The following is an 18,925-nucleotide window of genomic DNA, read 5'->3' as shown; positions in this document are numbered from 1 at the left end:
CCGGCCGGCTGCGGGCGGCCCGGCCCGGCCCGGCCGTGCCCCGCGGCGCAGCGTGGCCGCTGCCGCTGGGGTGCTGTGATCCACAGGGAAAAAACAAACGGGAAGCCTGACCTCCAGCCTGGGGCATCCAGAAGACCCCATGTCTTAATTCCGCCTCCTCTTGCAACTTCCCTAAATCCTTTTCTTTCTTTTCTTTTTTTTTTTTTTTTTTCTTTTCTTTTCTTTTTTTTTTCCCCTGAGAGGGTCTGAAATAGGATGTGGCCTCTAGGGAGAAGTGCAGGGTCAGGTGTGGCCGTAACTTCTCCATCGCTTGCTCTGTGGCACGGCTCCGTGCAGCTGGCCATTTACTGCTTTGCTTTTTTTCCTTTCCCTCCCTCTTTTAACGAGGCAGTGTTTTTTCTGGAGATATTTACCTAATTAGACACTTGTTAAAAAGCAGCGTTCTGGTACAAATAAAAGTGAATTCACAGAAGCAGTTTGTGTGCTGCCCGCTGGCGCCGGCCCCGCGGGCTGCCCGCCTGCCCTGCCCGAGCTCTGTGGCAGCGACGCACCGAAGCCTCGCTGCACTTGTGTCCGCTCTCATTCCCAACTTGGCTTGGAGGCCTTTAGGTAAACGTGTTACCATAAAATCAGGAAGGGGGAGGAAGAAAGCAAAGTGACTTATTAGGAACACATTATTTTTCAAGGAACTTATTTGACTTTTATAAAAAATTTCTGACTAACATTTTGTGCACTGAACAACTGCATTTGATTATTCTATAGTTTTATTGTGAGAGGGCTATTAAAAGCCCCGTGAACCTCAGTTTATCTTTCCACATCAAATAGTGAATGTGTGTTGCTGTTTGCATCCACAGAATGGCAGTAAGCTATCGATATATTGATTTTGCTTGTCACTACACGTTACTGTCAGCCTACTACAGAGATATTCAAGGTCCAGTTCTGCTGACATCAATCAGAACGCCCTGCAAGTTGTTTCCAAAAAGTCCAATCTTTTATGAATTCTAGGCTTCAACTTACTGAGATGGAGCTATGAGTAAGTTGCGAGTTCTAAGGTTTGCATAGTATTGCTGGATAATACTCGAAGTAACATACTGGGAAAGACCAGTACTGCTGAGTAACTTTACAAATTTTACTGGCTTGGGTGCCAGAAATGAAAAAAGCTGTGATGTGAACTCCAAGTTCTTGGTAATACAGACCTTAATGCCTCTTGTATCTATCTTTTTGAAATAGGAGCAAGAGGCTATGAGTGGGCTGGCAACTACTGGGCCATGCCAAATGTTCTGTTATTCATTTATTTTAGCATTCTTTAGCTTGCATGCAGAAAGCAAGATCCATAGCTAATCCATTGATTTTCCTGGCTAAAGGCAACATGATGTCAAGTATCTGCAGCTCATCTAAAAGATTAGTACAAAGTCCTAGGCGTCTTTCTTAAGCCCAAACCTAGTGGTTAAGAATCCATGGAAACGCAGATAAAGCTGTGTCTCAAAACAGACTCTGAAATATAATAACAATAATAATAATAAACCCTCTCATGTTACTTGGACTGCAGAACATGTAGTGATATTAAAAACTACAGTAAAAAAAATCTTAAACTCAACAAGCTTCTAAATGCTACTAAATACCATTGATTAAAATAATAACGATGTGTTGGGTATACATTTGGGTGATTAACATTGAATTTGTGGCTGTGATTGCCACAATGGTTTGCAAGGAGGGGAAGAGCATCCCCCTTCTGTGCGATGTTGGCCTGTTTTTTCCCCGGGAGCAGCTGGTTACTGGTGCGGTTGCTGGCTCTAGCTGGTGATTGTGCTGGGAGGCTGGGGACGAGCCAGCAGGCTCGTGCAGGGTGGGAAAGATGATGCCCTGCGTGATCCCAGGCCTCTGCTCTCCCTGTGCCTGGCAGCTCTGTCCGCTGGAGAACTTCAGCCAAGTTCAGGCTCTTTGGGCAAGTCCCTTGCACTTCAGCAACTTGTGAGACACCATCTTTGAAAGGCTAAGGACAAACAAGCTGCAAAGCCTCAGATAATGGAAATACACTATATAAGCTCTTTGCTATAAGCTTTTAATCCTCTATTCTTTTGTTTTATCTTCTTAAGGGGAAACATCCTGGTTTCTATCTCTAGCATTATCCTATTTTATTTCGAGAGAGATCTCAGTCTGTGTTCCCTAAGTCTGATTGGTTGGGGTAGGAACAATTCAGGATGTAACAGCATAATCTTTAAGTGTGTGCTGTGTGCTCTAAAAATACAAATGTGTCTAGGATGTGACATGGAAGGCAGTATCAGTTAATATGCCCAGAATTCACACTAGTCATCTTGAAGTGATCTATAAATCAACCTGAAAGAGAACAGGATTTCTAACATGATCAGTCTAGAAACTTTGTCTGTCTGTGCTTTGCAATTGCTAGTATGTAAAACAGTGAGCAGCTCACAGATTTGAGACGGATTAAGGGAATATGGTTATGTGGAATAGTTTGTAGAATTAAAATGTAGTGTTAAACAAAGAAACACTTTCATACTCTTTAACCATAAAAAGATTTAAAATAAAAAGCACACTCATCAGAAAGCTGGCACGCAGCTATGCTGCATTTTGATCTGCTACTCCCCACATTCTTTGGAGTGTATCCAGGCTTGAATTTTGCTAGCAGTGGTTTTCCAGTTCTGTTCCAAGGGATAAATGTTTAATTATTATTAAATGCACATGACAGTAAAATATATGTGATGGGAGGTGCTGAGTCTGTAATATCCTGTAAAGCATCACAAGTGCTTTCCTTCATCCTTGTTTTCCCTGGCTTATATTCGGGGGTCCTGATGGAAGCGTGGAGCAGAGGAGAGCTGCTGTGTTTCCTGCTTCGAGCACTTCCTGCTTTGATGGCCCCAGAGCTCCTGGTCCTTCTGTAGCTCTAAGTGTTATTCCAAACTTCCTGGAAGTTTGCCATGATTCCAGGTGAAGTTTGGTTAGTATTGTTCCCTAGCCGGTGTCTGTGCCTTCTTTCTCACATGTTTGGATGATCTCTATAACACATGTGCAGTAAGTCCAGAGTTTTCAAGTTGTATTACTTACCACAAGTGGCCAAACCAGACTCAGTAGATCTGCCTGGGTACAGCACATGCACAGCTGTTTGACACTTCTTAAATGAGGTGGACTAAATGTGTCTCTGTTTGCAGGCTGATTTTTGGGGAGGAAGCTGGAATTGGGGAGAGAAAATGTATGCGAAGAAAACAAATGATCACGTCTCTTGCTGCATGTGATAAGACCTTATTTAATAAACTCCACTTTAATTGAAAGCAAGTGGAAACCTGTGGTCTTCTGTGAGCAGACGTGTGTTCTTGTCCATGTTCTGAAGCAGCAGGACCTAAGTAGCTTGAGTGAAAAGCTGTGTGACTGCCTTGGCACAGCACTGAGCCCAAAATAAACCCAGCTCCTGCAGAACTTCCTGCCAACTGTATGATGCACTTGAATGCCATTTGGGCAGGATTTTCTGTCCTAAACACATTCTCCTCCTGTCTGAGAAGGAGGACAAATTTGGATGAAAGCAGAGATACAGTGTACTTCCTATGTTAGGGATAGGGGCAGCCTTCAGCAGTAGTTTGGAGGTTTGCAGACCATTAGAAGTCCCTGTGAAGTTGTAGTAATTGGGGTATTTCTGTGAAATAGCACTTTGGCTTCAAGACTGGTGTTGTAAAGGTATGTGGAGCAAATTAACAAGAAACTCTGAGGGTTTTGTCATCACAAATAAGGTTTTTCTTTTTTTTTTCCCAAGTAAAATCACCTTTGTGTAAACTTAGTAAATTTATTTCAGATTTTTCTCAGCCTTTACTAGTAGTTTTGAGTGCTCTACTAGTGCTATATCCTTCATGCGATATTGAGGTTATTTAAAATGGCTAACAGAAATTAGTGCTGTCTTTAAATAGTATACCTTATCAAATGGAGGAAAGATAAACATTAGCATTTACTTGCTATGGCTGCTGATCTGTAATAAATGTTTTTCCATACACACAAAAGCAGTTAAGAAAGTGAATTTACTGGGATTTTTAGTAATTCTATTAATAGACAAATTCTAAAGAGAAGAGACTTGTGACAGGTTTTACTAAGGCAATTTTCAGAATTGTCTGCTATTATGAGGATAGATAACATCCTTTTTAGTTCTCCCTGTAGGTGTTCTGCAATATTCTAATGAAGACTGGGTAATTAGATAGTTATGAAAGAATCACTTCTAACAACTAAAATATCAAATTGGGAAAAGAACTTTAGCCTGTTCAAACTCTGCCCCAAACATCCTGCTCTCTGTAGCTGTAATCAGACTGCAAAATAGTCCTTCATGTAATTTCATTTAATACCTGTAAATGTATTTTTCTAAGGCTTTATGAGGTTCTGTGTTGCAGATGTTGCTTGAATTACTGAAAGCTGCTGACTACTAGGGTTGATATCCAAAATATTCCTCTTGAACAGGAATGGATAGCAAAACAGGTTCTCAACTTGCTTTGAAACTGAGGGTGTGTGGTGGGGAAGTGGCCCAGACTTGGGATCCTGCTAGGCAGCAACCCCCCCAAGAAATGTTATTCGGTGGCCAATAAATTCTGATGCTGAACATACCCCAAACCTGGCACTATTGGAATCTGTTTTGTGGCTCATTTTCTGCATGGTGTTGAGAATGGAACTGTGGAATGTGCCTCAGACCATGGTCATTTCTGGCAAATCTTACTCTTTGTTGCAGTATAAAGAGTAACATTTCTTTTAAGAGAAGGCATGTGACGTTGCCTGGTCCTTACCAGGACCTTGCTCCAAAGCAGAATAATTAGACTGAGGCAGAATTTCAGACCTGTTGTATAGCGCAGAGCTTCACCCTGTTGAGATGACAACAGGCTTCGCTATAGAGTTGTAAAGAACCGGGGCCAAACAATTTGAAAGGTGCTGAAAACTTGCATGATAGTAATGCAGCCTTAGCAGCATTATCCTGTTTCAGTTCTGCTTTTCAAAGGCAGAATATTTCAGAGTATAACAGCGCCGAGTTTCTGCCCACGGTGTCTGCCCCAGCGAAGTTCCTGTGCGCTCTGCCCGGATGGTTCTGGATGTTTCCACCCAAACAGCTACAGCTCTGCGTGCTGGGGGGGCAGCGGCCATCGTAAAGCTCCAGGTGCGGGATCGTGCCCCGAGGATGTGCCCGAGGGCAGGGGAGCTGTCCGTGGGCGCGGGCACCCGCGGCGCCTCCGCGCTCTGCGCTAGGCCGGGTCGGGGCGGCAGCGCCCGGGCCCGGCTCCCGCCTAAACCGCGTGTGGGCGCGCGTGGGACCCAGAGCTCTGTGTCTGCTGCTCGGAAACGAGCGTCCCCTAGATCTGTGGCAAAGAAGCGTCCTCAGGAATATCATGTTTTCCTACAAACGTGTAAGGTTTGTAAGGTCTTACCAGCGGCAGAGGTCGGATCCGCAGGTACCTACGGGACAGGACAGCGAAAGCTCTTTCTCCTCGCTGCCTTTCCCAGCCTTGTCCCAAGCCACGGGCTGCCCACCGAGGAACAGCAGGGAAGAGCTTCTCAGTTTGGAAGAAGCCCGGCCTGACAAAGGGGCGCGTAACAGAGGGCAACAAAGCCATGGCAGATACTGCTGGGGACTGATAACTATCTTGCAGTATGTGACCTAAGGGGCATAAAATAAAGCTAGGAACTGGGTTAGACTATCCACCTATTCCCAGTGTAGCTGACTGTAGACCTGTGGAATTAATTCAACGAGGTGTTGTGAATGCTAAAAAGTTATATGAATTCTATGGGAATCTGGATAAAACCATGGAAGACAAAACGGATAGAGCTTACTAAGTATAAAAAATCACATCTGTCTTACGAAGTCCCCCAAAAGGAAAATGTGAGAACATCTGAAATGTGGTATCTTCTCCCTCTTCCCTAGGCATCTACCTCCAGCCACTGTTGGAGATCAGGACGCTGGTGGAAATAGATCTTGCATTTAACCGTATACAGCTGCTATCATTCACCTCCTTTATGCTTCTTTAGCTAAAGTTGATCCAGATTTCTTAATTATCTTCTAATCCTGATGGCAGTATGAAAATCAAATTGTTAGCACACTGGACCTGTGAGAGTTAAAAATGGATCACTATCTGCTCCCTTGCTTTCCAGGCACTTGGTGTTATTTACCCTTCCTTCATCAATGCTTAATTTATAAATACCTTTTTTTTTTAAAAAAAATCTTTTTAGTTGGGGCTGGAGCAGGCGGGGAAGGAAGGTAAAAGAGAGGTCCCTGAAACAGCATGCAAGTCTCATACAGTTACAGACAAGACTGGACGTGGTTAGTACAGAGCAATTTCCGACAACGAAGTGACGGTGTTTCAGGGAAGGAGGGAGGTAGCAGCATACGGAACCTTTCCTTGATACTCACCCTGCACACTGCGTATAAAAACTGCATATTTGCACTTGAACACAGGTTATTGTTTGACCAGAATCTCGTTCTGCTGGGTTTGGTTTGCCAGGAGCGGCACAGCAGTAACTGCTCTTAGCAAGGGGACAATGCAAATAGTAGATCTGCCCTTTTCTTTTTCTTACCGAAACCTGGCTTGTCCTAGGAGGGCCTGTCATCTTCTTCTATTCATACCTTTACTTTCCTTCCACTCAAATAAATCAAACTTGCCCACCCTGTCAGTTCTGCTTGCCGATGGAGGCAAATGCTGCATGTATTGCAGTCTGTTTATTGCATCAGTATGGAAGTTCTTAAAAATGGAATAGCAAACATGTTACTTTTCTATAATTATGACTACTGCTGAATGGATAATGGAAAATATTTTTTTTATGTCCTCTAGGCACGTTTTTCATACATGCGGATGAAGTATCTCTTTATCTCCTGGTTAGTAGTTTTTATTGGCAGCTGGATTATGTATGTTCAGTATTCCACCTACACGGAGCTATGCAGAGGACATGACTGTAGGAAAATAATAGTAAGTATGTTTAGCATGGTTTGCTTCTGAAGTATTTATCCCAGTTAATTTACATGTGGCAGTGACTGAACTGACTGTGGAATTAATAAAATGATACCATTCTGTCATTTTAAAATAATTGGGGATAGGGTTTTTCAAACCATTTCTTCTGTCTCTCTGTCTCTCTGTCTCTCTGTCTCTCTCTCTGTCTCTCTGTCTCTCTCTCTCTTTGTCTCTCTCTCTCTCTCTTTGTCTCTCTCTCTCTCTCTGTCTCTCTCTCTCTCTCTGCCTCTCTCTCTTTCTCTCTCTCTCTTTCTTATCAGGTTTTGGATGTGGTTGTTGCCCTTTGGTTCTTCAGCAATTTCATTAAATATTTTTATTCTTGTTTGTTTCAGTGTGATAAATACAAGACTGGAGTTATTGATGGGTCAGCATGTAGCAGTCTGTGTGCAAAAGAATCATTGTATTTTGGAAAGTGTTTGTCAACAAAGCCTAATAACCAGGTGAGACTTTACACATCTAACCTAGCTCTACTCTTGCTCAGTGAAATACTGTTTTCTAGAGTATCGAGCAGGCTTTGTACCTTCTTGTATCCATTTAACCATGTAAAACTCTTTAATGTTCCCATTCTAGTCATCCCCACTGCAGGGCATCTTCCCTCCTTCACGACCTGTAGCCTTGAGAAAACCCTGGAGCAGAATTCATCTGACAGCAGCTGTCTGATGGGTCCTGGCATCTCTTGGCTTTAACTGGAAGCGCGGTGCCTGCGAGAGAGGCTGAAAGGCCAGAGCCTGCCTCCTTTTCCTTTTTTTTTTTCTTTTTCTTTCTTTCTCTTTTTTCTTTTATTTCTTTATTTCCCTCTCTCCTTCAGCTCAGCTAGGCAAGAATCATGTCAAGATGTTGCGAGGAGCAATGCTGACCTGCCCCTGTTACACACTTGGGTCTTCAGCGTTATCAGGCTTTGTTTGTTGACTGGGGGCTGCTGGGCTGGGGTCCTATGAAGCGCTTGGGTGGTGACAGTGGTTCATGTAGTTCCTGCCACTCACAGTGGCCTCTAGCAAGCTGCTGCAGCTGCCTGACACTTTACAATTTCAAGCCAAGGCTTATGCAATTCAGTCACTCTGTTTCTCTGTCTTCATGAATATGTGCAGAAAGATCAGCATTTGAGGACCATGTGATATGGTTTATTAGCTGAAGATTAAGTGAAGGAGTATGCCTCTGATGGAACCCTTCTGGATTTAAAAGTACAGGAAACCTGCAATTGCTGTGAACTCTTAATATTCAGTCATAGAATTCAGTTTCCAAGGAGATGACCAGATCCTTTTGCATTTCATATTCGCATTAAAGAATCCTTTAATACTGTGTAATACCTATGCTGCCATGCTTGCCAAACAGAAGCCGCTTAACAGTTTTGTGAAGATGGTACTAATCCCAACATATTGTTTATCTCCCTGTCTTTATACCTGAACTGCCCCGTCTCTCCTAAGTGCTGGCTGTGCGTGTGCATCTGAATTTGCCACTGTTTGAATGCTGGCCTTGTGCACTGTCCGTAAGCACTTGGCTTTCTGCTTTGTGTTGCTGCTTGACTTCCAAAGCAGAGTTTAGAGCACAGCTGATCTTTACATGAAGGACTTCTGTAATTATTTATATTTATTTTTTTTCTCCCCACTTTTGCTACATAGATGTATTTAGGAATCTGGGGAAATCTGCAAGGTGTTATAAAATGCCAGATGGAAGAAGCTACTCAGCTTGATTTTGGTACTGATCCAGAACCAAGAAAGGAAATAGTCCTATTTGATAAACCAACCAGAGGAACCACTGTTCAGAAATTCAAAGAAATGGTATACGGTCTTTTTAAAGTGAGTATATGCCAATTTATTCTGTTTTGGCAAGGGCTTATTTCTCCATAGTTGGAGATAAAGCTCTGTTAGGTAAACTTGATTCTTTGAGTGAAGTTAGAAAGAGGAGCGCAAAAATAGTTTGTCCTAGAGATGCTTTGAAGTGTGAAGTAGTCGTGAGTAATGTGTTTCTTTTATCAATGGAAGCTAGCATGCATCCTACAAGTCTAAAACCTTAATTTGTTCATAAAATATAGCTTAGAAAAGTATTTGCTCTTAACCAGATTTCAGGACTTTGTTCAAAGCAAAATTTAAACAATTTCTTAACTAATCTATTTTTGTTCAGAAAGAGTTATTATGGTAACTGAGCTAGGGGGAATAGTTAGAAATACTAGTACTTATGGAATGTTTGATGCTTTTGAAAGCAAACAATGCAAAAAGGGAAGTGCTCCAAGGGTTTGGTAGCAAGTTCTGTAACAGCTATAATCATTGAAATCAGAGGATGGCAGAGCCTACGGTATTAGCCATGGAAAGAGAATGGTGGGAAGGAGAACTACAGTTGGATGAGTAGCAGGTAATGAAATTATACTTTTTTTTTCTTTGTTTTTAGGCAAAATTGGGTGAACAAGGAAACCTTTCAGACCTGGTTAATCTCATCCTGTCTTTTGCTGATGGAAACAAGGATGGCAGAGTTTCTCTGCCCGAGGCAAAATCTGCCTGGGCACTTCTGCAGCTAGAGGAGTTTCTATTAATGGTCATCCTGCAGGATAAAGAACACACTCCCAAACTGATGGGTTTCTGTGGGGATCTCTACGTGATGGAAAGAGTTGAATATACCTCCCTCTATGGAATTACCCTTCCATGGATCGTAGAACTTTTCATTCCCTCTGGCTTCAGAAGAAGCATGGACCAGTGGTTTACTCCATCATGGCCAAGAAAGGCAAAGATAGCTATAGGGCTTTTAGAATTTGTGGAAGATATTTTCCATGGACCTTATGGGAATTTTCTTATGTGTGATACAAGTGCCAAAAATTTGGGATATAATGACAAATATGATTTGAAAATGATGGACATGAGAAAAATTGTGCCAGAAATGAATCTCAAAGAAATAATTAAAGATCGTCAGTGTAACTCAGACTTGGACTGTGTTTATGGTACAGACTGTAGAACTCTGTGTGACCAAAGTAAAATGAGGTGTACCACAGAAGTCATTCAGCCAAACCTGGCCAAAGTCTGTCAGTTGCTGAAAGACTATCTGCTGCGAGGTGCTCCTTCGGATATCCAGGAGGAACTAGAAAAACAACTGTACCTGTGCATTGCCCTTAAGGTCACAGCAAGCCAGATGGAAATGGAGCATTCTTTACTACTCAATAATTTAAAAACTTTACTGTGGAAAAAAATTTCCCATACAAATGACTCTTAGTTTTCCTGCCCACAAGAGGTAATATTGATGCTGCTAGAGGTGGCCTGCCACATTTGCTAACAAATGTCTGCAGCATTTTTTTAAAGACACTTTTCTTTGGATTTCACTAATGCCTCTAACTCCTGTCTTCAGTCAGTGCCCTGTCACAGGGCTTCTTGTTCACAGGACCATCCTACTGATCTGGTAGAGGCCAAGAGCACCTTCCGGTTCTCCAGTGCTGTGTTATGGACATAGAAAGAACTCTGCATGCTTGACTGTTCTGTGCACTTGGTCAGATCTTGAACAGGATCAAAGTATTCACTGTGCCACCACATTGACTAACATAACATCTTACAGTTCTGTGAAAATCATCACTAACTTGGGACATACTAAAACTATCACAAGTAATTTTATTAAGACCCATTACTACTGCAAATGATGTGGCTGCATCTAAGCTGCTATTGTGGATGAACTGAACTGAGGTTGAGGTTTACTAATACCTTGGCATGGCAGAATTTGCACATTAGTAGATATTTTTTTTAAATGTCTGGAAAATTAAAAGTTTTATTCCAGAACCTCCAGGTTTTAATGAGACTTGTGGTTAGATTCTGTTTACACCTTGTTACCTCATGCTTACATCTTGAATGTTTAAATAGTTTAAAACTTTTAATTAAAAAGTCCTGGTATCGTGCACCATGTTGGGAGCCAAAATTTTTAAAATACTAGTTCTTAAAAGGATGTAGATACTCTAGCAGCAATACAGGTATGTTTCAAAAGCAGACAGTTGTGCTTCAATCAACACTTTGAACCCAGGACAAGCTGCAGAAGATCTTGCAAATTTGGGTTTGTGGATAACCTATTTCATAATGAAAATGGAAGATTATTAACTTTTTAATACTGATAGTGGAATGTTAAGAAACTTCCATATGAGGAATCCACTGTATAACAAACTACAGCTCTGGAGATCGATTCTTTAGTATCAATGTAAATTGAGCTACAGTCTTGTATTTAAGTCTTCATCAATTGCAGCAACTATCTAAGCCAGAGCTTGAGCGGAATTGTAGGACAGAGGTTGAATTGTTCAAGATCCTATTGTTTAAAACTAAATGGTGACCCAATGGTGATAACAACAGCTAGGAACTAGGTAGACTGTAATGCTAGAGAACTTCCTGCAGCCTGTTACTGCTCTTTCCTAGGAGGGAAGGAGTCACTAAGTTTCAAGTCATGAGTAAATAAGCACTTCCTACCTGGCATTCCACAGGGCATGATCACTGTATAACTTGTAAATCTGCAGATTTACGTCTGTCTCACAGTGGTGTAGAACTGGATGTGCATAAAGTACTGTACTATGCTCAGTTATCTGTTAATGTTTAGTTTATAAATGCTTTAGGTATGAAGTACTTAAATCCTTGGTGATTTTTTATGAGTCAGTCATCCATATTCCTCTAGACATCTGACCCCCTTAACTCATTTTTAACATAGGTAAGAAGAACAAGCTTTACATATATGAAAAGGTTTCCCTTTTTACTTTGGCTGTTCTGTATTAAATGCATTCCTTAATTAAGTGGGGGGAAAAAATCAACATCAGTAAATATCATTTGCCGTATCAGAGGTACTCAGAAGCAGCTTGGGTTAAGTGTGCTGTTTTGTAAACATGAACTTTTTAATAATTCTTAAATGCTGTTAACTATTGGCTCTACCTTTAAAATGTTCTCCACCTAGGAAATAACAATCATTTGTCATTTGTAACCAGCAAAGACCTTAAGCGTTAATTTTCTTGGTGAAAAATATGAATGTAATTCTTACTCTATGGGACAGAAAAAAGACTGATGGGTATTTTAAATGGCTTCTTGGAAAAACTGGAAAACATGTTTAATAATGCAGTTTGTATAGAACCTGTTTTTATTGCTGTTGAATCAAGACTTTCATTGGAAAATGTGTTTACAATAAATCAAAGGCATCCTTTCTCTTTCAATAGCAGTACTTACCCCAGTGCTCAGTATTGTAAAACCTCTCCCTCCCTGATGCCTGCTTTAAGTGTGCACAGACCTCTGTTTCTCCTTAAAGGTCATGCATCCATGAAAAGGAAGTAGGGCAGAAACAAGGGCTAAGGAAGTCAGATTTGAAATCAGAAGTCTATTTTGTAACTGGAAAGAGCAAGTTCTTGCATATAGATGTTTTGGTCACACAAAATTAACCAAACTGATTTCCCCTTGTTAGGATCTTATTCCCTAATGTGACCATCTTCAGTTTAGAGTCTTTGCCTCTCTTTGTGCAGCAGCAGCAGAGTCCACAGAGAACTTGGTTATTCTCTTGCTGTTTGTGGGGCTTTTTGCAGTCTTGTAAACACACAAAAACACTGAGATATTAATAAGCCAGTCTTACACAGTTGCTTATTCAATAAATTTATTGTTACTTTTTCCAAAGCTTGATAGAAAATTGCCGAAGTCTTCTTAACTGTCAGCTGCGTGCTCCTGGGCTCGGAGGAAGCTGGCCTTCTTCTGAGCAACACGATCTTTCTTCTGAGCAAGGGACATCTTGGAACAGTTCCATCTGCAAGGCACGTACGGTGGAAGATCGGTAAAGTAGAAATAAGCACAAAAGTTGCAAAAAAACCACTAGACCAGAACTGTGATTGAGAATATTATCTTAACACACTGCTACTTTCTACACCATACTTGATTTAAGGTAGTAGCTGTGTCACAGTAAGGGATATTTGGTCTGCTGAAGTTTAACTCCTCAAGAGGTAAACTCTACACTAAGCAGAGTACAGACTGACAACATAGCAAATCTCATAGTGTAAGATCTTGCTACGTCCTTGCTTTCCCCAGCCCCTGAAAAACTAGTTTAGTACTGACAGTCACTCTGCCTCTCCTGAAAAGGCACTTTTCCCCTGAAAATAGTAAGATCTGAAAATACATCCTTCAAATAACATTAGTTATTCACTGACATGCTTATTTTTTCCTTTTGTTTTCAAGATAAAGGCTCTTAGATTTTACATTCTCACTACAGAAGTTAACTGACCATTATCAAAATGTTTATATCTTAACCTGAAATACACATGTAGGTAAGTTAAATCATTCACACGGCATTCAAGATTTCTTCAAAAGAGAAGTCCTGCTTATCTTAAAGAGAAAATTTTACCTCTTTTTCTTGACTTCTCTCTTGGGTTTCTTTTCATGGACTGGATTGTCCCGGATAGCAGCATGGGCCTTTTTATACATTTCTTCCATCTAAAACAAAAACCAGCTAAGTTCTCATAGCCCTCTAGTTGTAGGAGTGTAGCAAGAAACTAGATGCCTTTATCAATTCCATCTTGCAGTTGAAATGTTTCTTCTGAAGACTGTTTTCAATGGCCTAGTTTTCCTGCACTTAAATGTAAAGGCAGCAAGAAAGTTATTCTACTTCTGCTTAGAATAAAATACTTAATATTTCCTTTGTTATATAGTTCATCTCTGAAGAGTCAATCCCACTCGCATTGAAGCAAAGTCACTTCATACATCCTGTCTGTAGATACACAATCCTCCTACGTAACAGGCCCTACTAGTGCACATGACAAAGCTCCTTACTAAAAGGGGGAGAGCAGAAGAAATTCTGAAAACAGCTGCAGCTTCAAGGAGCCTTGCAAGAATCAGGACAATCTCTGCCTTTTCTGCAGTCATGTGGCAACAACAGAAACACAGCAGAGGAGCCTACGCTCTAGTGTTCTTTTAAGAGCTCCTATATTACTAGCACATACAAAACATGGGCAGCAGGTCACATTGCTTAGGAACTATTATTTTAACACTTCCAGTAGGAAAATGGAAGTGGTCTCTCCAGTTACAAAGACCAACGGCAGAACCTAGCAGAGAATCCCAGTCTGCCCCAGAGGCAACTCTGGCTTAAAGAAGATTTGCTTCTACGTACTCAAGACCACTCCAGCCCAGCTACTCCAGACTCTGCAGCAAGTTTCTTGCCATTGACAAAATACCTAGATAAACTTAAGTGCAGTACAAATGGTAAGTATTGTTTGTTTAGTAAGAGACATGAAAGTAGCATTTACAATTAATTCTTTTTAATAATAAGGAAATTACAAATAATTAGTATCTAAGTTTTTCTTTTTTTAAAAAGGAAAGTCCATAAAGGGATCAGGAAATAAGTTAGTTCTCCATAGCCTAAAAAGAGACATAAGAAGAATGCTCGTTCCAAGCTTCAGGACTGCTAATGCAGGAAATCATGCAGGAGTGTTATAGACAAGATAAAAATATTTAAAAGGAGTTTCCTTTTACCCTGAGAAATGGGAAAGTTGGCTGTATTACATGTCCTTTAGAGAGTATTCTATGCAAATCATTCAAAAACTGCACACAGCACTCCACAGCATGTAGTGACCTGAGAAAACTGCTTCTGCAGAGGAGCCATCTTGGGATTTTTTCTATTCACCTGATACTTACAGCTACCTATAGGGTCCACGACCCATAAAGCCAGTTGAGTGCTGAACACATCCTCAGTTAAAGCCACCAGAGCAGAGGAATCAACGGGCTGTTGTACAGGATTAGGAATGAAGGGACAGCAAGCACAGAATCTTTTTGAGCTGGTTTCCATATGAGCAAAAAAGGTACAAGGCCTGCCTTAGGGCGCTATTCTGTAAGCTCAGATTTGTAGGAAAAATGTTAGGCTTCAAAATAGGAAAAAAAACTCATTTTTGAGAGCCCTGTGCTATGCCACAGAACTTGTATAAATGCGAAGCATATTTTCTTTTCATGGAGGCATACAGCTTGAATTGCATTACGATTTTGCATTAGCAGAGAAGTTCCTAAGCAAGACGGTTATTAGCGTCTCTACCAATGCACAAGCAAGAGAGCCAGCCAGGCAAGTCTTACCCCATCAGGCGTTACATTGTTCTTTATGTACAGGGAGAACTGTTTTTTGTAAGCCTCTTCATCCTCCTCCATCAGGTAACGCATATAATCTGCAACATTTTGGCCCATGATATGCTTGCGGTGAACCTCTGCATTGAATTCTTTGCTTTCAGAGTCATAACCAGGGAAACGCTTGGTACTGTGAAACAGCAGTTACAGAGTGAGACACGTCGTCTAACGCTGCAGGTCAGAAACCAGCTTGTCTAATCAACAGACGTGACAGATGCATCCTATTCTCCCACAGAGAGCCAACAGATTGGACCAAAATAAATATGCTAAATAAAACTGAAAGAATAAGGAAATAGAGAAATGGAGGTTTTCAGCTCATCTCAGCTGCTATCAGTCCCGTCTTGAAACAATGCAGTACATCATGTACAGACTGAGGACCAACTACAGAATGCTCAGTCACTGGGGTATCATCACGCAGCAGCCAAGCCAGGAGCAGACAGTGAGTCAAGAAAGCACAGGATTACATGGGTCAGGGTAGAAAGCTACAAAAATCCATACTTTTCCTACGATAGCTACCAAAAAGAAGTAGCTAACCATAATATCAGTGTTAGATAATGCCGCCAGAAATCTCGACTTAGTCGTTCATAACCCATGACAGGAACTGTCAGAACTTCCACATGGACATTTCAAGTGCAGGTGTTGACTACTCAGACTTAATACAAACAATTCTAACTGTGGGAAACGCCAATGGTTGCTTTGCATCTGATAAGTACAGTTTTCAAGGTGAAATTAAAATATATATATATGCATACACACATATGCTTTTCTAAAGATTCAAAATAAACATTAACAGTTCTTTGTTTAAATGTATTCAGTCACTGGACAGTTTTAGTAGAAGCAACAAGGTGGCTGTTTTGTTCAATTTCTAGAAGTTGAACAGCATCTCCTGACAGCCCAAGGTTTCTGACAGCACTCAGAACTGTGCCTGTTTGGATGGAGGGGATAAACAAAACATAGGCTATATAATCACTTCCACATCTGTAACAAAACAACATTGAAGTAAAATAACAATGTAAATAGACTATCACATAAGGAAAAGTTTGAGGTAATTCTGAAAGAGATTAAAAAAAAGTCCGAGTTACCTATGAGGGATGGATAGACCACCATCCACCGCACCTTTCAGAGCACCAAAGACTTTGTTTCCAGTAGTAGTTCTGGCAAGCCCTGCATCCAGGTAGCACGTGAAAGCGCCAGGCTTTCCGTCCACACTTTCCACGTTGTATTCATCACCAGTCACTTCAACTTGGCCTTCATAGATTTTATCAAGGCCAAATTTATTCAGAAGCTGTGGTGGAGGAAAACAATCAAAAANAAAAAAAAAAAAAAAAAAAAAAAAAAAATCAAATCACACAATCCCAAATTCCATTTATTACCTACCCCTTATTACCTACCACCAGCATAGAACACGTTTTCAGTAGAATCTCTGTGCTTAAAACTTCCTTTACAAAAATTGTACCTCCCATACTAACAACAGCATTGATTATAACAAATAATAAATTGGTAAGTGTGTCTGTGTTTCAGCATCTTGTCCCAGGAGGCACAGAAGTATGCTGGGAACTCACACGGAAAACAGATGTAGGCTGCCTGCATGTTTTCAGACTCCGTCAGGTGTATTTCCTCACACTTCTATCCCAACTTCCTCCCTCTCAAGTGTGGAGCAGCCTTGGCAATTAGCTGCTGGAGCTGAAGCTCTCCATGTTATCACACTTCTCACTGTGACCTTACAGTCACATAAAAGACCATGAAATCTATACAGTAACAATAAAAGTTAATATTGGAGAAGCTGGCAAAGTTAGTTCTCTCTACTAACAAGCCCCTTAAGAAAGCAGGCTTTCCCTTCTGTAAGGAAAGGGCAGTTACTCCCGAGCGCTGCAGATACCCACCCTGCGTGCCAGCAGCAGGCCTGTACAATACGCCGCTGCGTAGTTGGTCAGACCGGCCTTCACGCCGTATTTTGGCAGCTCATGGGCATAAGCAGCACAAACGATCATGTCACCTTCAATCCTTGCGTAGGCAATCTGACAACAAAACAGGCATTAGCTTCCTGCACCAATCTGGGGGCTTGATTTTCCATTTTTTGACATCTACTTAGACCAACAGAACTAAAACATACGTCCCACAAGCTGCAAGTATTTCCCCCCAGCTCCCAAGTATTTTTTTCTTCCGTTTCCATTTTTAAAGGCATTTCTTGTAATTACAAGAAATTACTTGAATTACAAATGCAAAAAAAAATCAAATCCAAATCAGACCAGGGAAATGAAGGTCAGGAGGTACTTAGGTTTATTTACCTCTTCACCTATATCAAGAAGTCACAAAGCTGCCTACAAAAGCAACCTTTCAATGGATTATTGCAAGCCTGAGCTGACTCTGTCCCACTTTCTACATAAAATTCTTACAACAGAGCACTAAAATAAGCAAAAACATCTGACATTTGTGGTAATAGTGCCACTAACCTCCTGGAAAGATTTTTATTAACAGATCTGAGACTGTCAATCTCAGGGGTGTCCAGTGAGAGAGCTGCAGTATCAGACCTGTTTTGGTTGCTCCTTTCACATGGAGAACCTTTTCCCTTTCACTCCCACACCTGTCCTCTGCACTCTCCTTTCAGATATCCTACATACTGGAAAGAGACTGTAAAGTCAAGTATAAGGCCCGTCACTACGGATTTTCACCCTCAGTTTGAAAGATGGAATAGTCTCATAAGGTCGTATAGCTTAGTCTAAACTGACTGTAAAAATTCTTTCTTTACTGTTATCTACAGATAATCTATGAAGAAAGAAACTACAAATAAATAATTTACTTTTCTCTAAGCTTAACCAAACATATTTACGATAAAATAAACTTAAATCTTCAGCTTCAAAAGTGGACAAAACATTCTGAAAATAGTCACAGAAAGTGAATTAAAATAAGGAACTACACCAAATGCTGCAACATAAAACTGCATGTTCATCAGTCTCCCCTAACTGCAAGGAAAGCTATAACAAGGCCTATCTGCTTCATAGTACCCCTATAACTTCATAAAACCCTCTGGAAAAAAAGACACCTTTTGAGATAATAATAAACGCATGTTGACAGGTCATACAGTCAGCTCAGCCATCTTCAGATAAGTGAAAATAAGAAAAATAGCCCTCTTCTCAAAGCATTTGACTTCAAAGACAGTAGGGAGGACAGAGGGTTTTTTTCCTGCCTAAAACCTTCTACATATTTCGGTATCACTAAGCGAACCAAGTCCGTTACAAATATCCACGTTCAAGAAGGCCGACACCACTAGCTGGTACCACTGAAAGGTTCTATTAGTGGGGCTGCGTGTTCCGCCCTGACACACCAGGGCACAAGCCGGAGCTGCTGAGCTCGGCCCACAGCCGCCAGGGCTGCCTCCACCCGAGCCTGCCCTCCCTTCCTGCACGTCAGGCAGGTTCGCAACGCAACGGCAAACGCCGCAGACCTTACCTGGCAAATGATGTCTCTATTAGTAACACGCACAATCATCCTATACTTAGGGGTGTTGTACTTGTTTTTATCTTGGATCACCAGACGCTTTCTAGCGTAATAATCAGTCTTTCCCTCTGAAAAACGTAAGTTACAGCATATAAAACGTGTAAGAAAAGTTGGAACATAGACCACTGCCTTAAACACTACAGGAAATTTAACTGTACCTCTTCTTCTCCTGAACTTCACTTGGTATCGCTTGAAGTAGGCCTTATTCTTGACAACCTTCACAAACCCCTTGAATGAGAAACACAACCGCAGGTTATTAACGCAGGTCCCGGCCGGGCCAGGCACACACGCAGCCCCAAAGCACCGGCCGGGCCAGGCCGGGCCGGGCCGGGCCGCGGCTCCCCGCGCCGCGCCCTGTCCCGC

General features: G+C 41.4%; 2 protein-coding genes and 1 non-coding gene across 3 annotated transcripts; 1 reads left to right on the top strand and 2 right to left on the bottom strand.

The window, feature by feature from the left end:
• The first annotated feature begins 6,786 nt into the window (after nucleotides 1–6,786).
• Nucleotides 6,787–11,743, top strand: FAM69A (family with sequence similarity 69 member A). Its single transcript, XM_026037979.1, has 4 exons — nucleotides 6,787–6,938; nucleotides 7,313–7,420; nucleotides 8,600–8,776; nucleotides 9,366–11,743. The coding sequence occupies exons 1-4, from the start codon at nucleotides 6,819–6,821 to the stop codon at nucleotides 10,176–10,178; spliced, it is 1,218 nt and encodes a 405-aa protein (XP_025893764.1). The 5' UTR covers nucleotides 6,787–6,818; the 3' UTR covers nucleotides 10,179–11,743.
• An 806-nt stretch (nucleotides 11,744–12,549) lies between these two features.
• RPL5 (ribosomal protein L5) lies at nucleotides 12,550–18,787 on the bottom strand. Its single transcript, XM_026037980.1, has 7 exons — nucleotides 18,721–18,787; nucleotides 18,515–18,630; nucleotides 16,948–17,082; nucleotides 16,147–16,349; nucleotides 15,017–15,194; nucleotides 13,302–13,390; nucleotides 12,550–12,710 (listed from the first exon to the last, which is right to left on the bottom strand). Exons 2-7 carry the CDS (start codon nucleotides 18,551–18,553, stop codon nucleotides 12,611–12,613), a joined length of 744 nt encoding a protein of 247 aa, XP_025893765.1. The 5' UTR covers nucleotides 18,554–18,630; nucleotides 18,721–18,787; the 3' UTR covers nucleotides 12,550–12,610.
• On the bottom strand, nucleotides 15,388–15,483 carry LOC112946263. The gene has a single exon (XR_003249197.1). It is a non-coding gene; the product is annotated as a small nucleolar RNA SNORD21 (small nucleolar RNA).
• Nucleotides 18,788–18,925: the final 138 nt, after the last annotated feature.

The sequence above is a fragment of the Nothoprocta perdicaria genome, unplaced genomic scaffold, assembly GCF_003342845.1.
Source record: "Nothoprocta perdicaria isolate Ctin4 unplaced genomic scaffold, notPer1 scaffold_20, whole genome shotgun sequence".
In the NCBI taxonomy this organism is placed as follows: Eukaryota; Metazoa; Chordata; class Aves; order Tinamiformes; family Tinamidae; genus Nothoprocta; species Nothoprocta perdicaria.
The sequence above is the reverse complement of the archived record's forward strand: the minus strand, read 5'-3'. Positions and strand labels throughout refer to the sequence as shown.